The sequence below is a fragment of the Trematomus bernacchii genome, unplaced genomic scaffold (genome assembly GCF_902827165.1).
Source record: "Trematomus bernacchii unplaced genomic scaffold, fTreBer1.1, whole genome shotgun sequence".
In the NCBI taxonomy this organism is placed as follows: domain Eukaryota; kingdom Metazoa; phylum Chordata; class Actinopteri; order Perciformes; family Nototheniidae; genus Trematomus; species Trematomus bernacchii.
Window position 1 is genome coordinate 248,666 of NW_022987689.1, and position 19,117 is coordinate 267,782.

At 38.3% G+C, this 19,117-nt stretch overlaps 3 protein-coding genes across 4 annotated transcripts in view; all 3 read right to left on the reverse strand.

Moving 5' to 3' along the window:
- Nucleotides 1-168: 168 nt before the first annotated feature.
- Nucleotides 169-2,861, reverse strand: LOC117488367 (protein THEM6-like). 2 transcript variants are annotated; one of them, XM_034137213.1, is made up of 3 exons: nucleotides 2,756-2,861; nucleotides 653-1,160; nucleotides 169-565 (listed from the first exon to the last, which is right to left on the reverse strand). In XM_034137213.1, the coding sequence occupies exons 2-3, from the start codon at nucleotides 1,154-1,156 to the stop codon at nucleotides 458-460; spliced, it is 612 nt and encodes a 203-aa protein (XP_033993104.1). In that variant the 5' UTR covers nucleotides 1,157-1,160; nucleotides 2,756-2,861; the 3' UTR covers nucleotides 169-457. The 2 variants fall into 2 exon arrangements, with proteins under 2 accessions (XP_033993104.1, XP_033993105.1); XM_034137214.1 differs by lacking the exon at nucleotides 2,756-2,861 and adding an exon at nucleotides 2,606-2,711.
- Nucleotides 2,862-3,560: 699 nt separating this feature from the next.
- LOC117488368 (ubiquitin-conjugating enzyme E2 11-like) lies at nucleotides 3,561-5,765 on the reverse strand. Its single transcript, XM_034137215.1, has 5 exons — nucleotides 5,656-5,765; nucleotides 5,396-5,541; nucleotides 5,029-5,131; nucleotides 4,792-4,928; nucleotides 3,561-4,530 (listed from the first exon to the last, which is right to left on the reverse strand). The coding sequence occupies exons 1-5, from the start codon at nucleotides 5,761-5,763 to the stop codon at nucleotides 4,413-4,415; spliced, it is 612 nt and encodes a 203-aa protein (XP_033993106.1). The 5' UTR covers nucleotides 5,764-5,765; the 3' UTR covers nucleotides 3,561-4,412.
- A 63-nt stretch (nucleotides 5,766-5,828) lies between these two features.
- The window catches only part of LOC117488551, a 29,451-nt gene continuing 16,162 nt past the window's right edge, over nucleotides 5,829-19,117 (reverse strand). Inside the window, exons 14-21 of the mRNA XM_034137539.1 lie at nucleotides 8,249-8,312; nucleotides 7,942-8,145; nucleotides 7,701-7,846; nucleotides 7,425-7,543; nucleotides 6,719-6,840; nucleotides 6,494-6,591; nucleotides 5,897-6,033; nucleotides 5,829-5,836 (exon numbers count right to left, since the gene is read on the reverse strand). Of these exons, the coding sequence (XP_033993430.1) occupies nucleotides 5,829-5,836; nucleotides 5,897-6,033; nucleotides 6,494-6,591; nucleotides 6,719-6,840; nucleotides 7,425-7,543; nucleotides 7,701-7,846; nucleotides 7,942-8,145; nucleotides 8,249-8,312 (898 nt within the window). The remainder of the gene's footprint in view (nucleotides 5,837-5,896; nucleotides 6,034-6,493; nucleotides 6,592-6,718; nucleotides 6,841-7,424; nucleotides 7,544-7,700; nucleotides 7,847-7,941; nucleotides 8,146-8,248; nucleotides 8,313-19,117) is intronic.

Sequence of the window (19,117 nt, forward strand, 5' to 3'; positions counted from 1 at the left end):
GCAAATGCAATGGTGTTCCTCAAAAGTTTATTTCTGCCTGTTTTTTTTCCATTACAGAGACATATTATAACTGATGTAACAGTTAGTCCAATTTTCTTGTAACAGCACTTCTTAATTTTTCCAATACCTGAGGTCACTTTATATAAATAATAAAATCATTACAGTATATCAACAAGACTTCAAAAGCAATTCGTTTTATTGCTGTAAAAGTACATAACAATTAACTTCATACAATCATAATATTTTATTATTACTGCATGAGTTTCAGCTTCTAGACTCTCGTATGCTAGTTCTTCCAGTGTTGACATAGGCAAGTATTTGGGTGCAACTGCAAACATAGCTTGTTTTTTTAATATGTAGGCACAAGTGTGTTTAGGTCATGTAATGTGAACAAAGACCAATTCATTTTAACCCTGACATGTTACATTAGCTGTCTTAAAGCTGCCCATGCAATTTCTCATTTGCTCTTCTCTTCTAGTCCACTCTCGGCTCTGAGGGCCTGGCTGCTGGCAGAGATGAAATTGACCCAGTGTTGGAGGTCCTCTGGAAACTCAGGGCAGTCCACCTGCAAGAAGCACACCGTGAACTCAGCGTCTTTCAATATTTAAGAAGGTGTCCAATTCCCATGTGTGTTAAATCATTCAATTCTTACCTTCCGCTTGCACAGGTGCTGCATGATCTTGTCCGGGCTGCTGCGTATGATGCTCTGCTTGCAGTACATGACTGCACACACCAACCCATCTTTCGTGGACACAAATCTCTGCTCCAGGTAAAAAGCTTTGTCATCCCACGAGACGATGCGACTCCTCAGCTCGAACCCCTCCCCTATACACAGAGGCCTGCGGTAGCGGATGGTGGTTGCCCCCACGACCATTGAAGCTTTGAGTGCTCGCAATCCCTTAAATACCCCGTTACGTATGTAGAGGGAGAAGCGGGCAAAGTCACACTCCCGCAGGTAACGGGCATTGTTCATGTGGCACATGTCGATGTCATGGGGGCTGACCCGGCCTGTGAGGGTCTGCTCTGCTGTGATGTCCCGGATTTGAGGCTGGAACCAGGCTCGCAGGACCACAGCAGCGACCCGGAGGAAGTACCACACATCCAGGGAGCAGAAGAGAACCAGCAAGGCGGCGAGCAACCACAGCAACCACCACATTGTGCTGGAGAAAAAAGGCAGAGGGGTTACTGTGATGTGAAGATGGGGTGCAATCAAAGAATCCAAACTAAAGTAGATGTATGAGAGTTGTAGTGTTTGATTCCAGTTATTAAACAATCTGAGGTAAAAGTGAAAAACTAATCTTAATTAATGAATTATACTCATCATATTGATAACCATTATAAAAGAAAATGTGACAATGTTAATATCTACTATTATTAATGCCTAATTTTATCGCTGCATGTTTAAGTTTTTGCTGATGTGTCGCAGTTAAAGAGAAGATTTCCCTCGCAAACATGTATTTATTTATCTCTCAGTAGTGTTAGAGCTACTCATTTGAACAAATGTGCCTTCAAAACTGTATTTCTTTAAAATGAATCTGCATTTTCTTCTTAGTTTTGTTATACATTCTGAGTTGCTCAGAAGTATAAATGGAAAACAGGGTATCTTTATCCGCGTGAGACTCAATTTAATGTCCATAAGATGGTAACAGTGAATTACAACAGCGTGGTTGATGTTTAAAGTGGCACAACTTTTACAATTCTCACACTTAGCAGGCATGTGTATTTCATTTTATGTTTTTGACAAAAGTGAGTATTGTATTGTAGTGTTTAACCAGCAAAACCTGCATGATTTGAGTGATTCAATGGTTTAATCAAGTGGGCATTTCCTCTAATGTTGACATGAACCCCCCCTCGCCTTTTTATTGTATTTCACAACAGAACCATTGAGATTCAACAAGACTGTTTGAAACGAGTTTCAGTGGTTCCACTTTTCTGCATAACTGTGAAGTGATTTAACTTAAACGGAGAGTAAACAGGTTCTGCAGGAAAGGCAGGTGCTTGCTCAACCTCTCAGTGTATGATCAGTTCAGAGTAAATGGAAAGATCACCACATTTAAAGAAAAGGATACTAATCTAACCAACTGCAGTTGTTGTTACGAAGACCACGTTTTGCCAAATGTAAGATTACTACTCACAATCGTCATTAATACGTTTTATATTAATAACAAGATGAAAATGTCATACCATTAATACAGCTTAAAGGGCTTTCAAAATAAAATGTAAAAAAAGACAGAAAAAGTGTAATGAAAAAATACAGGTACATATAAAATGATTAGATTTGCAAAGAAAGCTTACCATTTAAAAAGAGAAGCTTTAAAACATTAACTATAAGACGGTTTAAACATGAATAAAAAAGCATGTGGAACTATGAAACCTCCGTTAAATATATTTTAGCCTAATTTGTTATATATAAGTGCCATTAGCAAAAGATCATTAGAGCTGAGCTGAACTAAAGAAATCAGTGCCATGTCAGAAACAATTTACACTAAAGAACTGCATTTAGTTTAGTGACAACAGTCTGGAAATAATTCTGCGAGAGGTTTCATTCACAGGAGTCATAATAACCATAGATTATACTATCATAACAAAAGTGAGCAAACCTTACTATAAACGCTGGCAGGTCTGAAGTGCACAACCTGTTGAGAGAACTTAAGTATCGATAGCGTTCAGTGTAACTCTACAAAGAACGTGAACAAAACGATTAACCAAAGATAATATAGATTAAGAATCTAAGAAGAAATCCAGTTTAACTCACCTGCTGTCAGATTCCTCCTGCTTACACTGAATCTACTCAGATCTGCGGACTCGACGGCTTTCAATCCATGTGATACACATCCATGATCCAAGTATGTTTATATCACTTCCGTTTACAGTCTTCAAAATAAAAGCATAACCGGAGACGGTAAAACCAGCGCTCTGGGTAAAACCACCAGGTCCGTACGGGCGTAACATAATGAATAGGATTTATCTATAAAGAAATATATAGATCTTGTAAAATAACACTTTAATATAGTTTGTAAATAATACATGAACTATTTTATTTGTATTCAATAAAATTGAAAGTAATTTTACTTGGTTCCCGGACGTGACGTCATGTAGAATGGGAGGCGGTGATTGGCCTTTAGATATATACTTTTACCCAGCGCCGTATTATAGGGCTCTGCTTTTACCATAGACATGGAGTTTTAAAAGAACATAGTATGTTACTTTTACTTAAAGGTAGGGTAGGTAATTCACTTCAGAAACACTTTTTGTTATATTCCATGGAATGCTCTTAACATCCCGATAGCAATGAATAAATGAAATGCTTTGACAATAAATATATACAAATATTTCACCTGTGGAAGCCGTGGCGCTGTAAAAAGCAAGTCCAATTATCTTCCTCGGCAGATAATTAGATGGCCTACCTGCCTGTCAGCCTTCCATCTCGTGCACAAACTTATCTCGTGCCCTCATTGGTCATGTGCGCAAAGGCCATCATCACTGATATGAAATAAGTGACACTGAGATGTATGTACAAATCAAATAGGTATGTATACACTGTGGAAAAAAAATCAGGCAACTTTTGTATATTCGTTTATTCTGTGTTGTTTTGTTTCTCCAATACTCTCTTGTATTGTTTAGATGAGAGTTAAATTGTCAGTCCAGTTATAGGAGTTATTTTTCCAACTGTTTTTCCAATAGTAGATGTTGCATTTCTATCTTCCAGCAATATAATCATAAATCCAACATTTTGTGAGCAAAACTATTATACAATTTGAACATGAACAAGTTACCCCCAATTTCCCAAGAACATTCAAACACTATAACAATTTAAAATCATTACACAAAATTGTCAAACTCTTTTAAGAATAAAGTCCTTTTTAAAATAATAATTGTATACTATTAAAGCTGATTTATCCTTACATTATTTCTTATTTAAATTAATATTTTTCCTTCTCTGTACCATTGTGTTATATCAACCCAAAATAGTTTGTTTTTGACAGTTCATAAACTTCATAAACTGTAAAATGCAAAACAACTTGAATACATACCATCTTTAATTGCTTTACATGAGAAATAGGAACTATTTGAAGGCTGACAACCATTTCCTGCTTTAAATCACTTTGAGAAAAAACCTTGAATATTCTTGCAAAATGGTATTAGTTGCTCCTTTTCACTTATAACGTTTTGACTACGACATCATTGCATAAAAATATTTTTCGTGTCAGACTAACCAGCACATCAAAATATCTCAGTAAACATAACCCCAAACACACATATCTCAATAGAGAAAAATGAAAAACGTATAGTATATGATTATAAATCAGAAGTAAAAGGTAATGTAATCTGAGCAAGTTGTATCAATAAAAGGAATAGCTGGTTTATTTCCTTCTATTTGTGAACCCGATGTAAATATTCACAGTTGTTACTTAGACGTTAATTTGCCGAGTGCGATGATCCATCACCATTTTCTTCATGTCCTGGTCGGCTCTGATGTCTTTCATTTCAAGCTCATTTCCTGGGCCAGCTGACGGATCGTACTGGTGTCTGCAAAAGAGCCAACAACTTTACTGTGGAAACATTTGCACCATCCTCTTAAACTATTTTATTAGAGAAAAAGATTATTCATAGATTGTGCATATGACAATACGACTTTTGAATCGCAAGTCTTTGAACATGGCAAAGTGTTTTCTGATATGTTTTGTGCTTGAAAGCCATTTAAAGAATTGTTCATATACAACCATATGGTTTCTCAACAGTTATCAGACATATACAATACAGGTAATGCATTTTTAGCAAATAACTCACTGCTTCAGGTGTTCCTCAATGGCCTTGCGTTCATACACTGTGCCATACACCGTTTTCACAGGATCAACAAACATCTTCTTGGTGAGTGGACAGATCAGATGTTGGGGTATAAACTGTGGAACAGGCTCCACCAGGTTCTTTTAATAAAAACAAAGTGAAGAACCCATTATGTTAAGGCCAAACATGTAGAACAAGGTGATATCCACCACAAATATGTTTACATAAGAGCCCATTTACTTTCTCCATGTCATCCAGTGACTTTCCTGCAGTTTCGTCTGTGTGTTTCTCAACTTCTCGTTGATACGTCTCAAGGCTCGTCAGGAATTCTTCAGCCAAAATGCTTCAAAAGTAAAAAAACAAAACATAATCTCACAAAAAAATCTGTAGCAACCCTCTACTTTTGCAGAATGATCAAATAATCAACGTCGGATGTTGTAACATCAAAGTCAAATACATATGAATACAAGGAAGCTAAGGATTTCCGATGTACATATCATTTTAAGCACACAACAAAGACTTACTGAAATCTAAAAAAAATATATTTGTAAAAAATAGCTCAAGGGCCCATAATGGTGACTCATTTGTGAAATTGTATAAATTTCACCTGTCCAGTGGATCCTCAGGCTCAGGGATGATCAGCAGTCCGTACACAGCGTCTAGGATCTCTCTCATGGTGATGTGGGCGTTGTAGTTGCGGTCAAATATGTTGTGGCAGATGCGACCCACACTGTTGACATTGCAGTGGTACACCTGTCATCATGTTAAGAAACACACGTAGATTTTGCACAGATAATGCCTATTTACATATTATGAGAAAAAAAGAAAATGGTTTAATGCTCAGTTATTTGCATTTTGCCAGGATACGGATGTGACAAAGCGGACGAGTGGAGGCTTGGCTGGGTAGTCAGGACCAAACTGGCAGTACAGCTCAAACACGCCTTTCTTATACGGTGTGTCAGGAGGGCCTTGCATAAGAATCCTCCAGAACGCTGAGAAGATAAGAACACAGCATATATGAAAAAATACATGTACACAAATCAGTGTACTTGTATTAGCCCCATCAAAAAAAGAAAAAAAGAAAGTAATAAGAGTAAAATCCACTTACTAAAGTCTGACTCTGATGGGAAGACTCTGAAGAAGGGATGAGGGTCACAGTGCAGGCTCTTCAGCTCCTCCAGCACACGCTTGTCCTTCTCCAAAAACCTCCCATTAGAGGACTCCTTAATCTTCTTTTTGAGAGCACTACAGTATAAGGTATAAAGATAGTAAATCATACAAAAAAGTATATATATATATGTATATATATATAAAACATAAAACCTGGTTATGCAGTTCAAAATCATAGGTCTAAGAGTATACCAACCATTGCACATAATAACAAAAGGTATTGCTATACAACATGTTAACATTGCCGTACAGAGTAGCTTTACACCCGCTGTGTTGGTTGTAAGACTCTGTCTCATTAACCTAACACAGAACAACACAAAACTTTTTTGTAAGTCTGATTGGGATCAATGCAATTTTTTCAGAGATGACATGTGTGACACATTTACTTTGTCAACTCAGCAGGCAGGGTCATCAGCAGATGAATTTTATAATAACAACTTTTTTTGACAAGGTTTTTGATCAGCATCTATATAACTGATGTTTCTATCACTGAACTTTTGTTTACTAAGGTTGTATCTCATCCTATCTTACTCACCTCTCTGTCGCTGTCCCTTTGCTGTTGATCTGGCTTGGCAAGGATGTCTCTGGACATTCATCATACCCATGAGTAGCAAAGATACTTGTCAAACTACGCTATAAAATCAAAAAAACAAATGAATTAGCATATCAGTGCTGATCAGTGTTCCATGTAAAAACCTAATGAGTTTCGTTTTGATATCACTTCCAACAGAATGGTGGACAACGATCTATAATATCTAACCTTGCTGATGGAAGAGGGGTCATGTGTTTCCTTGAGTTTCCTCTGCTCTAATGACAGAACCGTCTCAATCTCAAAGAGCTTCAGACCGTCTTTGGTTGTCTTTGGTTTGAAACAGCAACCACCTGGAGGCAATGGGGAAGTGAGGTGGGAAATGCACACGTGTCTGCATATAAATCTGTTCAGAGATCATATCCATGGCAATCAAAACAGACTTTTCAGATACAATACAGTGTCCCACCTTACAAGATGTTTACTTGATCACTTAAACGCTAATTGTGATTTTGAAAAACACAGATGCTCACACTTAAATGTGCTCTCTACAAGCCTCTTAGAGACATGTAATATAGTTTATGGCATTAACTTCCACCCTGATTTTAGGATTCTTAAGTTAAGGACTTTCAGCCAGGATCTAAACATTTGGGAGGACTCATAGCAACCAGCTAATATAATGTACCAAAGGCAATATACAGTATATGTGTATATGCCTGAGCCTTTTGGTGTTGAATACCTTGAAATGCAATTAACATAAGAGGAAATAATAGTTAACATCATTAAGTAAAATACTTCAATGAGGATTGTGATGAGTTCTCTTGAATTGGCAGAATGCATAATGACATAATCAGAATATTACACTTCTTGAAGCATGATTCTATAAGTATATCACTGGGATTTTATTTAAAGCGTTCTCTTACAAAAGAGGCCATACCTGTTGCATTGCTGATTCCATGAAGCATGTTATTCTCCACCTTTCCAAGAAGGATTGAGTCAACAACGATGTTGGATTTCAGCAGTTTGACTGTAACTGCATCTGGCTCGATGCCGGATCTATGGAAAGTAAGAATGAAACGATTGAGATTTTAGCTCAGTTAAAATATCTGTTATTTGTCATTGTTACTCCTGACATTAGTAATTGTATTCTTACTGACAGTTACAGATCAAGTATGAACAAGATACTATAGCATGATTAAAGGAAGAAGTTTACCCAAGATCATTTCCATCAGTAAGACACATGATGCGGAGTCTACAATCTGGAAACCTCGTCTTGACCTTTTCCAGCTCAGACGCCCCCCGTTGCAGAGCGTCGTACAGCAGAGTGCATCCACTTGCTTTAATGTTTCGCACGTGTTCCTAAAATTTGAAAAAAATAGGTAAATTAGTAAATTAGTGCTTTACAGCCAGACATAAACTGTTGGACAAATCCAAGACAGATACACTGACTTTACCTTGAACGTTTCCAGATTTTCTGTGAATGTGTGAAGAACTTTCACCAGGTAGTCGAACTTCACAAGACCGATGATGTGACAAAAATCATAAGCCATGGTCCTCGTTGCAAAGTTGTCAAAGAGCTCTTTCACAGCGTTGATCTTCTGTATTTCTGCACTTGCATAGCACTCTTCCTCCATGGAGGAGCTTGTGTCTATCAGCACCTAATGAACATTCAAGTCAAGAAAATCACATTGTAAATGTGTACAGCCCTGTCAGTCCCACATCTTTAAAAGAAACGTTCAAAGGAGAGACAGAAAAAGTTACCAGTATAGCTTCTTTTGGAGTCCTGGTTGTGACAAATGTCCGGCCATCACCATGGTCACCAGTCCTGTGTTCAATGTCAAAGAAAGTTCAGCAGCGAACTGTCAGCAAAATAGTATTGTGAATTTAAAGAGGTGCATAAAATGTATATTTAAATAAAAACCACAACAGCAGCAACATTGTGGCACTGGCTATTACTGTACAGCACATTATGTACGACGTAAGATGGTAAATATTAGTGTTCTTGAGCTATAGCCATAAGTGTTGAGTGAGGTTCCAGTGACCTTAAACTTTGTCCACCAAACCCTAATGAGTTCATCCTTAAGTTAAAGTTTACTTTTGTGCCAAATAAAAAAAAATCCCTTGAACCGTCCCTGAGATATCGTGGTCACAATAAGACAACCTGAAAAATACCTAATCTACCGCCGGCAGGGAGGCCTGAAAACTATGATGTGTGTATACTGTATACAGAAGACGCCCACGAAGGTGCTGGTTAAAACTTTACACATGTTTTGGATGCAGCATTTCAAAATGAAATACATTTTTATATATAAAAGAGAATAGATTAAAAATGTATTTCTTTTACAAAGGAATGAAAAAAAAGGTGAGCGGAATTATATTTGAGTGCTTCCTTGAAAGTTGAATACAAGATACAGTAAAGGTGCTTACCTGGCTGTCAACACATTCACATCCTCTGTTTTGTTTTTGCCAACCAAACAATCAAGTACTACGATCATATCAGGGGTACACTTCTCTTTTCTCAAACACACGCCAATGTTGTCTGACGAAGAGGGAAATAAAACATAATAATTCAAATAAATTACATTAAAAAGCTTGGAACATTAATGTCAGAGGCAATATGGAAACCAATGTGAAGTCCCTTTCAGACTGTTCGAGAATAAGGTGCACACTATTAAACTTGTTAAGCCCCGAGCCTGTTTTTCAGGCCTCAGGCTCGAAAATGACATTTCCAGAACAAATGACCATATCTTCCCTTCTAAAAGGGGAACATTAATAATCTTTTTTCTCAAAGTAATGATACACCTGTGAGTTGGATGTAGAAAAGTCAGAATCAATATAGATGTTTTTTATTGTAAAGAAAATTCAGATTGAACATAGTAAAAAACTGTAAATTATAGTGTCCGTCCAAAAATAATTTTTTACTTATAGTGAAAACCACCCTTGAATGATGGGATGGTAGACTAAAAGCTTTAGGAATCCAAACTACAACATATAATAATTACCCTGTATCAAGATTGATGCAAAACAAGTGCAATTTGACCTTTTTAGAGAGATTTAGCAAAGAAAAACACTTCTGGGGTCATTTGGGTGGATTTGACCTATCTCTGGCCCCCCTTGGTCAATTTTGGTGATTGACATCTCTTTTTAACCGCTAGAGCCAATGGAATCGAGGGGAACTTCCACATACACACCAAGCGGCAAACTCTGGGGAAGAGCCGGGACGCCAATACGGAAGTGCCACAAACTGCAGTTCATATATTGGCCGATAGGCGATGACTGCAGAAAGGAGCAATTTCCATAGACCCCCATGTTAAAATGCCCAATTTTACAGCAGAAAAAAACATGTTTCTACCCCTGGATGCAATAAATATTATTATGGATATATAGGTCTTAAAGTTTTTGCATAAATTAGGGCGTGGTCACTTTGATGGACAGGTACGTGCCTCACTGTCAGCTAACAGCAACTTGTCCACTCTGCTAGGCTACAACATTAGTTAGTTGTAGTTACTGTACTTGACCCTTTAGCCGTCTTCGTGGTGATTGTGCCTTTTAGGGAATATTGTTACAAATACCAGACAATTAAAATGTCGTGCTGTGCGCTTGAATGTACTAACAGAACTTCCAAGAAGTCTACTCTCAGCTTTTTTCGAATGTTAACCCCGTTAGCAGGTGTTTGTGTGCTTGTTAGCTTAGCTTGTTATGTAGCTTATTAGCCAGCTAAGGACGTAACCCTTTATACATGTGTATATATATATATATATATATATATATATATATATATATACAGTTTAGTTTATGATTCAGCCTTGGGTAAGACTTTTATAGTATATGGCTATGACGCCCATAATGCTAAACGGGAGCAAATGTTAAAAGGGGACCCAATTATTTATTCCAGTGGTGGCCGCCGGAGCTAACGGAGCCACAGGGGGCTAGCTCCAGCCGGCATCCCGGAGCCCCCTGCTGCTCCGTTAGCTCCGAGCGGTGGAGTCCGGCGTTATAACTGGAGATCAAGGAATGCAGCGAAACGCGGACTTGGTTCGCCTGCAGCCCGCTGTATTAGCTAAATAAATTATGTTGAACAAGGCTTATTAAGCTGAACATCGCCACAATTGTTCTGCTATGTATCGGTACTTCTTTTATTTTATTAACGTGATGACAAGCATTAAGAATAACAAAAACTAGCTAATTCTCTTGCAGATTGTCTCGTTTGATTATGAATGTAACGTTTATATAGGGGAACTACACTGTTTTTTTATCAAAAACCAAAGTGCCACGCAGTAACTTGGTATGCATGTATTTCATGTTAGCTTAGCTTCTTAGCCTGAGCTAGCTCTGTTTACTTCCAGTTCGGAGGCAGCAGGTCCCGCCTCCGCCTCTTTGCCCTTATTTGGAGCAGGCTGGAGCAGGCGGGAGTTAGACTGTGACGTCACTGTCGAGCCGTTAGTGGCCGACTCCGCCTACTAAGAGCTTCTCGGCAACTCTGCAGAATCCTATGGGTGACGTCACGGACACTACGTCCATTTATATATACAGTCTATGATACACACCCACATTACCAAATAAGGAGTGAGAGTGACGCGTAGCCAAAACCGGAAGCTGCGATAACTCTGGTGGCTACCATTAGCAGCTAACTGTTATTCTCCGATTTTTACATAAAAATGGAATTATGGATTATAAATATTTTTTTCAAAGTGACAGACACTGAATAACAGCTAAGGTGAGACGATCTCCCGTGTTTGCTCCATAATGCTACGTGTTGTGATGTCTGTGTTTGCTTCCCCTGTCGCGAGTTCTGATCGCTCAGTGATGATACCTATATAATCTGTGGAGTCTCAGTTTATATCGGATATCTTGTATGCGCAGTTACGATAAGTAATAAGGGTATCTTTATCTGGAGTTCTGTGCCAAATGCGTTAGCATTTTTCCGCTCAGGGGTCATTTAGATGCTTCTTATGAGACTTGTGTTTTGTTTTGGTAAAAATGGTTCGTATCGTCAGTTAGCTGAGATTCTTCCCTTTAATCTGGTATAACACATTAATAGGTTTTTAAATATTAAGATGCCCTGAGACACAGTGTCGTGAAAAAAAAAAAAAAAAGGACCCGTCGAGGGGGTCCTTTTTTTATCAGGCTTATCAGGTTAACATATGCTTCTGCACAGCCTTTAAAACGTCCCCTATTATACTATTTTTCACCAATATATTATAGGTCTGAGATATTAACAAAACATGTCTCTAAAGTGTTTGGCTCAAAATACCAAACAGATCATTCATTGTAGGGCTGCCACCAAATATATAACAGAAGAAGCACACCGCATTATCATTTTCTTTTATATAGTGAAGCCATGTCCACTGTTTAAGCCAGCCTGAATTGAAGGATCGGGTGAATGTTTCCTTTCCAAACCGCCTGGCAGGGAATGTAAAGTCCTTGGGCTGGCAAGGCTCTTCACCGAGGGCAACTGAGTTGTTGTTAGCTGCTGGACAGGGGGCAACGTCGTTAACAAGAGCCGCGGCCGCGGGTGTTCTCTCCTCCGGGTTGCTGGAGTGACAGTTGTCTGTGTCCACCTGCAGGGACTCCGAGTCGATAGGGTTTTTTGGTTGTTTGGCTTTGGGGCCATTAAAGAAATCTAATATTCGTTTTTGAGATACTAGTAGCAGACTATTACTTGTCAATTCAACCTCCTCAACCGTGATTTTTCGCGTGCAACGTTTTTTCTTATATTTTCTACAGAAAATATCATAACAAAAAACGTCTATCTATAGAGTGGCGAAGTCCCTCCCCTTCCGGTGGACCTCAATGGGACCTTATTTCGGAAAAATTATGTATTGAAGTCAATGGAGAGAGAAAGATTATCTTTCGATCCCGTTTGAATTGTGCCACGAATTACACATATGATGTTTGTCAATTTAAAAGATAATTTTGCAAGTCAAAAAAAAAAAAATGTGTCGTAAAACTGTGAAGTAACACATTTGTTTGTATGAAACACTCAATGAACTACATCTCTGGTCTCACAGAACAACACACGTCACCAAGATGGCCGTCACTACTGTCTTGTCAACAAAACGATTGACTACCCTCACCATCACCACAATGAAACGCGTCCTGAAGAAAGTCATGCAAAGCTGCCTGCCTGCCTTCCTTTGATTCTTTCTGAACTGCCTGGTCTTTTTAATGTTTAATGTCAACCATTAGTGCAGATAGCATGAAGTAGAGAAGATCGCTAGCGTTAGCGTCAGCATTTCTCCCCCGGGCTTAAATTGTGTATTATAGAATGATCACACCGGTGTGACAGTACTCTTCAAAGGGTTCACGAAATATGACTACTATTCTTACTGTTTAACATGTTGGGTTACTTAATGTTACTTCATGTTAAGGCTAATACAAATGACAAGGCTGTAATGCTAACTAACGTGCTAGCTACTAGCTAGCTTGATCCAGACACTCCTAGTCCTTTCATCAGACGGGAAGCGAAAGAACGAGCAAGACCCATTGCTGGTATGAACAACCTGGTACTAAGCACACAGGCATCTTGTTAAAGTTATCTTATCTTAGCCAGCGCCATATAGATAGATTCCATCTATATGGCGCTGATCTTAGCTATCTCTTAGTGGAGGAAAACAATTGTGACATCACTTACGCGACTCTGGGATTTGTAGTCTTTCTAGTTGCGTATTTTTCATAGTCTTATATTTCAACAGTTTTACGACAAACTGTGACTTTTTTGACATGGAAATGATTTTTTAAGATTGACAAACATCATATGTGTAATTCATGGCACAATTCAAACGGGATCGAAAGATACGTTTTCTCTCTCCATTGACTTCAATACATTATTTTTCCGAAATAAGGTCCCATGGGGCGGAAGTAGATGGGCGTGACTTCGCCACTCTATACGTCTATCTATACGGCGCTGGTGCGCACCAGATGACAGTTTGTGACATTGTTTCATTTTTCAGAAGGTTCGGTTTGCGTTCACACAGTCAAAATTCTAACGGACTATAAACTTTAAACACAAGTCATGTGCACGGAAATGCTGTTCAACAATTGGTCAGACATTAAGGGGGGGGGGTAAAAAGGCAAATCCCGGCAATTTCTACCGTAGCCTCCGCCATGGAGCATCGGCAGGTTATGTTCATGCTGCTGTTAATCTGGACAGCATATCAACAGACTCTAGTGGACAGCACATAATGATTATAAAATCAGACAACGTGCGAGAAAAAACATTATAACAATGAGAGACGTTCTGCACTAAGGAGGACGTTTCACCGACGACAGGTGGCTCTGACTTTTATGTATAGTTGACGGAGCATTTTTACTTTACACGACACTGTTCAACACTTCATTCTGCTTCACTCTTTCGCTAAAGATTTTAAAGACATCCACGTTCTTGTGACTCGTAAATATACGCTTTCGTCTATAACGTCTATAACGTTTTTAAAAAAACAACGAATATCCGAATAACGAAATTGAAAACCGAATAGTAGGCCAACAGCCCTACTGTAGTGCTTGTTGAAGCATTGTATTGATTATTTTAGGCCACTATTTGTGAAAACCTGCACATAATCTTCAGATGGAAATGAGACCATTAGCTAACTGGCGAATTCAGAGAGGTAAACACTGAAATGTTGATTAAAAGTACACTATCCCCAGTAAATAAATAACTCTTAAAAGGTAACAATACCATTTAATCATACAGTATATGTGCACAGTCAGAAATGACCCATCCTCATTGTGATTGAGTACCTTCACTCAGTAGAACAAGGCGTGCCTCACACTGTCCTAGATCCTTCAAACACAGAGGTGGGGTCACATTGAGGCATTGATTGTCGGGAGATTGTAATTCTTCCATCATACTTCCAAAAGTCTTCTCATTGTTGATCTTAAAGCTTTAATGTAGTTGCACAGGTTAGTGAAAACTACTCTGAAGCATCTCATTGAAGTTATATTAGGAAAAGTAAAACTGTAATGATACATACTTCTGACCAGCCGTCTTGTCAGGGTGAATCCAAAGAGGGTAGGTTCTGACAAATGGCGGCAGACTGAGCAGAACTTTCTCAATGTCGGTGGCTCTCTCTATTGATGTTGCACGCAAAACCTCTTCAGTGCAGTTGGGAATTTTCTCTCCATCTAAACAGAGGAAAGAAAATGAAATTAAGAAAAGTACAGCACCAGCATTCACTAATAACTTTCTTTGACTGTTCCTTTCAGTGTTCATTAAGGGATCAGCTCATAAAAAGGGCCTCTGCTTCCATATGAATACATCTTCTATGATACGCCTCTTGTACACATCTTTATGTACTGTATGATCATTTCATGACAGTTTTACCTTGGATTTTCTGGCAAACATAAGCTTGTTCGAAGGCTCCAGGTACTCCAGGTACTCTGACTGGTTCAGAGAAGCGGCTGCCATCTCCAGACATCAGAGTGATTGGTGCGTAGTTCTCATGGTGTCCTGCCGGTTTCTTTCAAAATAAGGCAAGTGATCATTACTTAAGTGGTCCACATTCGATCAAGCCATGTAGCTTATCACCTAAATATTGATGGCTATCCCTTACCAACCAAAGCACTGGCAATTATGGACAGATTTCATAAATAAATTATTCATTTAACACCACATGAGCCTTTTTGGTCAAGCCTCAGTAACCTCATACCTTTGCTTCTGATAGGAGATGTGCCCAGCAGTACAGAGAGTTCTCAAAGACATCCAGGTCCTTAATGAGTCTCTCTCCCTGTGGTCTTCCATGCTGAGGAAGTATCTCTCTGAAGAGGAGGTACAAGCCTTCTACCACTGCAATCTACAACACAGGAACAAGCAGGTCTAATGAAAGGGGAACTGATAAAAGGCACATATCACCGTGTAAATGTTACATTTACCCAAATTATAGGAAAACATCTTCCCTGAAACAATGCAAATCATTTGAATTAAATCTGCAGCTGTGACAAATACATTAAAGGTGAACAGATTTTCTTTTTGCAGGGAATGTTCCAAGATGGAATTGTTTTCAAGCAAAGTATTCTGCACAAAAATGTAAAATAGTTTACAGCACTAGATGTATAATGTGCTATTGTCAAAGTCACACATAAGAACACACAAAAAGGAATGGATATTGAAAGAAAAATATTGCTCATACTGTTTACCTTCTGGTTCCTGGTTAGGGTTTCATTCCTGCAGAACAACTGATGCAGACTTTGGGCGAGAGGGTGACATCCAGTCAGTTTCCGTATGTAGGCAATCAGTTTCAGCAGCTTTGTTCCATAATGACTTCTCTAGAAGAAGAAAAAACCATAGCATAAGAATTGTAACATACATTTAAGTGTTGTGTTGCAGCAGCATAAAAAGACATGGCATTGTACTTTTAATTTGTATTGTACAATGCCATGTCTTTTTATGCTGCTGCAACACAAACAATTCCCAAATTGGGATCAATAAAGTACTATCTTATCTTATCTTAAGTGCAAGGACCAAATGCATTGTGTTTGTATGGAAAGATCTAATTTACAATACCTGTCCACGGGAGGCTTTAAAAAAAGAAAAAATCAATCAAAATCAGTTCCCACCACATCTATGACTTGCCATGTACACAATGACAATGCTAAAATGCTGATGCTAAACAAGTATAATCTGTATTATTATTATCCCCCTAGTTTAGCATTTTAACAATGTCATATTTGCCTATCAGCACTGAATGCAATTGGCAGTTGAGGTCACAGTTCAAAGTATTTGACAACTTTGGACTTTAGTTTAAAGATGCTAGATTAAAAGTTAATCAATCACAAGAGTTATTCTGATTCCTTCAATAACTGTTGTACAAAACAGCATAGCAATTTATCCAATAGTTGTAGAGTGGTTCTGAAACGTGTACTGTTAATGTTCTATACAGTGAAACTTACAACAGCATAAAGTGAAGACAAGAACACACTGATTCCTTTCTTGGTTTGTGGGACTGAAGGCAAAACATCATGAATGAAGAACGTCTCGTCGTATGAAGACTCGTCAGGAAATGAGGACAAATAGAAGTTAACGGTTGAACCTTCAGAGATCCCACAACTCTCCAGAGTGTCACCACCACCATGTCGACCTCTGTACGGGAGAGACATTAAATCTGACTGTGTTGACAAAGAATCAGCATTGGTGTGATGATTAGATAGTTACTTGTAATGAAGGACATGTACTGGGATTCCACTTTTGTTAGCCAGCTCGAGTCTCAGATTTGTTATTGTGTCACTTGCCAACTTCACCGTCACCTGAAAGTCTCCCTGTATGTAACAAGTAAATACAAATGAGCTGGAATGTCAGTATATAATATGGTCAGTAAATGATATAAAAAATAAGGCCATAAATCAAACATATTCAGCTTGTATCATTATATCATATATACGGTATCAGATGTTAATATCATTAGTCGCTTAATGACCAATAAAATGTAGACGCACCTTGAGCATGATGTGGCATCGAACAATATCGCTTCCAAAGGTTTCAACAACCGCTCGCTTTGGTATTTGAGGAGCCTGTTTCAGGTTTTCCTTTGGCGTGAAAATGGCATAAATCACAGCTCCATTTTCAATATGTCTGTCTTTCAAAGACCCTGTGTAAGCAAAACAACATTTGAAGTGTCATGGTGGACTTGTTAACAAACATTTTCTTACAATAAAAAGAAGAGCTGAGTCATGGTTTAACATTACTGAGGCTTCCATACCCTTGTAGTTGGACACAAAAATCTTGCTAATATGCATTTTATTATGAGCAGTTCAGGTTTACTCACATGTGTTGAAGAAGGGATCATCTGTCAAGGGCATCCCATCGATGGTGTAGAGACAGACTCCTTTGGAATTACCAACACTTTCAAGATGGCAGATCCTCATCATCAGATCCTCAACTGTGTTTTTTGCTGGATCCATATCTGTTAGATCAAAATTACCAATGTTTTCAGAATGACCACATCTCATTTCTAACATGTCACAGCCCACTGTCTGATAAATATTGGGCTACTTTGTGGAAGTGGCTAGCCCTGGTTCATCTATTGATAAAAAGTGGATAGTACAAATATGAGCTCCTTTACCTGTAATTTCTTTTGGTTGAGCACATTTGGGGTATGTGTACTGCAGACAGAAGGACTTTAATGATTTGTGCACAGGCGTCACAGTTTGAACCTGCTGCTCCGGAGCTCTTTGAAGCAAGTTTTTCATCGCTGAAAAGCGGTTCTTCTCCACACAATTAAAACCTGCAATACCGGTATTTAATTCAGTAAGTATATTATATTTATAAATTAACATTTAATTCAAAAATACTTGTTTTAATTCACTTTGAGTTGTTCATTGAATGTTAAGTGTAAATGACATTGTATGTACATTTATGCTATAAGACACCTATATAAGCATACTGTAGAAGTAACTGCTATCTATTGAAACTACGACACACAACCTATAACCTACCACTGTTGATGAATCAACACCTATCACAGTGTGAACAAGTAACATTTTAATTGAATACAACGTTACAAAAATGTATTTACTGCAGTTGAATTGCTGTGTAGACCTACATGGTTCATATTTTTCCGGTAATGCGATGGGCCTTAATAAAAGTTATGATAAATTATATCTCCAGGCTTAGAAACACTAGATGTAGGTATCATTGTTTTCTACTGAGTGTCAGCTGCATGTTTTTACAGTATTTGATTTCAAGTTGAAGTTCATCTGACTCACCCATGTTGTCCAGATCTTCATCTGTAACGCTATCCAGGAAATCTCTTGTTTCCTTCACACCCAGCTGGACCAACTGGTTGCAGTAAGACTCCAGTCTGAACTGCTTTAGTGTGTTGAGTATTGCATCCATCTAAACAAACACATCAATATACATTATTTACAGGGAAGGAAAGAAGACTAGAATATTGTATTACTCAAATAATTCAAAGGAGCCCTACTTAAAAGAAGGGCTGGGTGATGTAGCCAACTCTATCCCATTACAGGTCATTTGTGATAACGATTGAGATAACGATGCAACTTTATTGCCGTAATTATGGTATGATAAACTTTTTGACCATGGTTGCTTGGCAGACATTTAAATACTAAAAATATAAATACAGCAGCAGCTTAGACAGCCAGGTAACAAAGTTCTACTGTAGCTACTTCCTCTAAAAACAATTAGGCAAGCAACAATGGAAATGAATGTCCTTTGAATTTGAAGTAGCATACAATAAGATGAAGTAAAAGTACATTTAGCCTACCCTGTTTTCCTTACATTTACACAATTTTCCTTAATGCTTAAAGTGATAAGATAAAAACAGTTAAGTATACAAAAATATGAAATCGTTCTTACTGTTGTTACAATGATGTGATGATCGGTAATCGCCAGTCTGTAGACAGCAGTCGTCAACAGCAAGACAAATCAACAAATTCAATATGTTAGGGTCATTTATATACTTTTATACCTAGGCCCTCTGACCCCCCCTTCCCTCGAAGGCGGCCCACATTGAAAATCACTTAGGCCTACCTCTGATGATCAAATCACTTAAACACAAAGTCCATCCTCCTGTCCTTTTGGATTAAGTACTTGATGGCGGGGTCATGCAGTTGATCCTTTGCCACTCCAATTTATCATTGTAACTCAATCTTGAAAATGACACGGTTAATAAT

Coding starts and splice junctions, on each gene's coding strand:
- LOC117488367 (XM_034137213.1), bottom strand. CDS start 1,156: ATGTGGTGGTTGCTGTGGTTGCTCGCCGCCTTGCTGGTTCTCTTCTGC. Junction 566..652: donor AGCACCTGTGCAAGCGGAAG/GTAAGAATTGAA, acceptor TGCTTCTTGCAG/GTGGACTGCCCTGAGTTTCC.
- LOC117488368 (XM_034137215.1), bottom strand. CDS start 5,763: ATGCAAGGCCCTCCTGACACACCGTATAAGAAAGGCGTGTTTGAGCTG. Junction 5,542..5,655: donor TCGTCCGCTTTGTCACATCC/GTATCCTGGCAA, acceptor ACATGATGACAG/GTGTACCACTGCAATGTCAA. Junction 4,929..5,028: donor CACTGGATGACATGGAGAAA/GTAAATGGGCTC, acceptor TTTTATTAAAAG/AACCTGGTGGAGCCTGTTCC.